This window comes from Durio zibethinus, chromosome 28 (genome assembly GCF_047325235.1).
Source record: "Durio zibethinus cultivar Kanyao isolate XHJ-2024 chromosome 28, ASM4732523v1, whole genome shotgun sequence".
NCBI classification, from domain to species: Eukaryota; Viridiplantae; Streptophyta; class Magnoliopsida; order Malvales; family Malvaceae; genus Durio; species Durio zibethinus.
In genome coordinates, this window is record NC_143189.1 from 4,902,069 (window position 1) to 4,905,299 (window position 3,231).

General features: G+C 34.0%; 1 protein-coding gene across 1 annotated transcript; it reads right to left on the reverse strand.

Annotated features, from left to right (window-relative positions):
• Nucleotides 1-467: 467 nt before the first annotated feature.
• On the reverse strand, nucleotides 468-2,432 carry LOC111281024 (uncharacterized). The gene is made up of 2 exons (XM_022868583.2): nucleotides 1,747-2,432; nucleotides 468-1,629 (listed from the first exon to the last, which is right to left on the reverse strand). The coding sequence occupies exons 1-2, from the start codon at nucleotides 2,371-2,373 to the stop codon at nucleotides 748-750; spliced, it is 1,509 nt and encodes a 502-aa protein (XP_022724318.1). The 5' UTR covers nucleotides 2,374-2,432; the 3' UTR covers nucleotides 468-747.
• Between the last annotated feature and the right edge of the window lie 799 nt (nucleotides 2,433-3,231).

Consider the following 3,231-nt stretch of genomic DNA (forward strand, 5'->3'; position numbering starts at 1 on the left):
AATTTAATAAATTTCTTAAAATTTATAAAAGCTCATTTTACTTGTTTAACTTAAAGCCATATAAATTAACATGAATTATATATCAAAGTTAAATAAGCTAAATTAATTTAATTATTTGATATAATAATTATCCATATTTTGCATTATGATTTTACATTAAAAATTATATATTATCATTTATTTTAATTATTAAAAAAAATAAAAATAAAATTATTTTAATAAAAATTTTATTTCAAATATCATGATATTGTTGTATTATAGCATTAAAAAAAATATTATATGAAAAATGGTATATTCATCACAATCCCTAAGGGTAAAAGGTTTATATGACAAATATATCAACATAATAATATTTGATACACTGAATACAATAATTGATGTATTGAATACAATAATATTTGATGTACTTTGAGTATACATTATTAATGTTTCACATGTCGTCATTTTATTAAAGAATAAAATTAAAATTTAAAAAATTTTAATATAATTAAATATTTAAAAATATTTATGTTTAAGCACTTTAAAATTTTAAATATAGTGCTATAATTTATAATACGTTGATAGTGTATACATCTATATATTAATAGTGTATGGATACTAAATATCATAATGAACATAGACTCACCTCCAACATAAACTTTGATTAGACATAGACTTCTAATCCAAAAAAACACAACATTAACCATAATAACATACGAGATAACTAGTGATTATTCAAATCTTTTTTTTTCCCCAAAATTATACTTCTCAACAGATGGGAGCTTGGTTCCTCAGTGGACGTGATAGCATTTTCCGTAAGAAGTGTTTTAACTTGGTCAAAAGACGGAACAGCCAAAAGAGAAGGCGGATGGTGGCAAACACAGCAACAATTCCAACCAAAGCAATCCAGATAATCTCTGTAACATCTAATGCCTCGGCAATTGTAGAAAAGATATGATCAGGGGTGACTACCACAATTGCACCTACGAGGGTAAGTAAAACGAACGTAATTGCAATGATCATAGCTATTGTCATAAGCCATGTGCAAAGCTTGTTCTTGAGAGGAAGCCCACTGATCGCTAGAAGGACAACACTCAGAGATGCAATGAAAGAGATAATCGCTACAATTGTGAGCACCAGGTAGTTTCCAGGAAAAACATAGGCCAGCACAGCGGTTCCAGCTACACATTTTCCATAATCCTTACTGCAATTGAACATACCAGCGGTTGTGTTTGTGTAATCTTGTTGCCAAACACCGCCAGGTGGGTTGGTTGCAACTTGGAAAGAAATGGTTGCAGTTAACGTCGCCACCAGCATCAGTGTCCCCTGCATCTCCTCCACCCAATCAGAACGATGTTTGAAGTAGCTTTTGCATTTTTGGTACACGGACTTTGTTTTCCCTTTCAGCCCGGAGGTGAACGACCTCGAATTCACTGTCTCCACTTGGATCTCCCTACCTACAGCAACTGGAACTAATTGTGATTGGATTGGAGTTGATCTACTTCCAGCTTTGATAAGAATTTCTCCAATTTCAAGGCTTTTGGAATCTCTTGGATAATGGTTTAACAAATCCAAGGCGCTCAAACCCATCCTGTTTAAGACATTTATCTTTGCTTTTATTTCAGGCACCGAAACCAAGAATGTTATGGTCTGCAGGAGCACAACTAGTAAATTAATTAATGAATTACAATATATTTTTTTTAACAAAATAGGCTACCATTCATTATAACCAAGGAATCAACACACAGAATTTCAAGTTAAATTTACCTCCAACTGCCTTAGCATGACAGCCAAATGCAATATGGTGTTGCCTCCATGGTCTGTATAATCGAGAAGTTGGTTCTCATCCACCAGTGTTACCAACTGCTTTAGAGCCTCTAACTGGTTAAATTGGACACAAAGGTGTAGAACAGTACTCCCATTCAGTTTTTGACGGATCGAGTCATGCTGTGCGTCGACCAATTCTTGTATGACCTCAACCTTTCCCCTCATTGCTGCTAAGTGGAGTGGAATTCTCCCCTCTTCATCAGCAACCAAGCAAACCTCTTTATTTGCTCCCAACAAAGCTTTTACAATCTCGGTATGGCCCTCGGCGGATGCAAGGTGAAGAGGTGAGCATTTGAAAGAGTCCAGTCGGGATGCAAGTTCAGGTTTTCGAGTCAAGAGATCTTTGGTAAAATCAAGATGGCCAGACAAAGCTGATATGTGCAATGGAGTTTCAGGTCTGGAAGAAAGAGATGCTCTGTGCAGAATTTGGGGATCATTTCGGATCAACATGGTCAAGGTGGGGAGAGAACCGCTCAAGGCCGCTTCATAGAGCTGAAGCAACTTATTGTCATTACACCTTTCTACTTCTTGGCCAAAACTAGGAGGGTTCTGTTCATGGGGTCTCATCTCGGTAACTCTCTCTCTCTCTCTCTCTCTCTGTGTCCCTCGATCTTTGTTATGTTTAAGTTTGATTATTTTCACCAAGCAAGTTCTTCTATTTTGTATTCTAATCCAACTCTTCAACAAGCATCGTCCATTTACATTGTTCAAAGGACGCGTACAGAGACTTTTCCGTTGAATTTGTCCATTGCTTGATTTTTTTTTTTTTTTTTATATATTTAAGATTATTAAGATTTGAATCTTGAATTAAAAGGTCAATAATTTTTTAATAGATTGCTTGATTGGTCATCATAACTTGACTTTTTTACATACAATACATACAGCAAATATTACTTTGATTTGGTGTAGTGCAATATATATATATTGTTTAATATGTTAGCTTAACGTAAACATTAATGTCAATATTATCCAACAATAAATATATACTTACAATTTCAATAAAGACTGAATAGTAGAAGGATATCAAAGCAGTTCCAGCTTCACATAGATGATTTTCATTGCAAGTACCTTCTGTTATTTGATTGCCAAATCGCAAAAGAGTTGTTTGCAGATTGCAAGGGACAAGTAGCGGGTTATTATTCTGTTTGCTACATTTATCACAAATCCTGTTTTTGTTTTGGCTTTTTTCTTTTTTTTTTTTGTATTTCGGAACTTAAAAACGCTTGTTTGTCAATTTGCTCAATTTGGAGACATTTGAAGTGTGGGGACAAAGCTTTTAAGACAGTGATAATTTCGTAGAACCATATGGAAATGTCGTTTAATTTTATGTCAATTTCTGGGTCTACCTTATACTTTTTATGGTTTCTTTTCCACACGAGTATACATCTAACTATTCATTTACGCATACAACTGGTTGACTTGTTT

Bases quoted from the DNA above. Each gene is read 5' to 3' on its own strand.
- LOC111281024 (XM_022868583.2), bottom strand. From the start codon at position 2,373: ATGAGACCCCATGAACAGAACCCTCCTAGTTTTGGCCAAGAAGTAGAA. The intron at 1,630-1,746 runs GTAAATTTAACT...GTGCTCCTGCAG, and splicing joins TCATGCTAAGGCAGTTGGAG to ACCATAACATTCTTGGTTTC.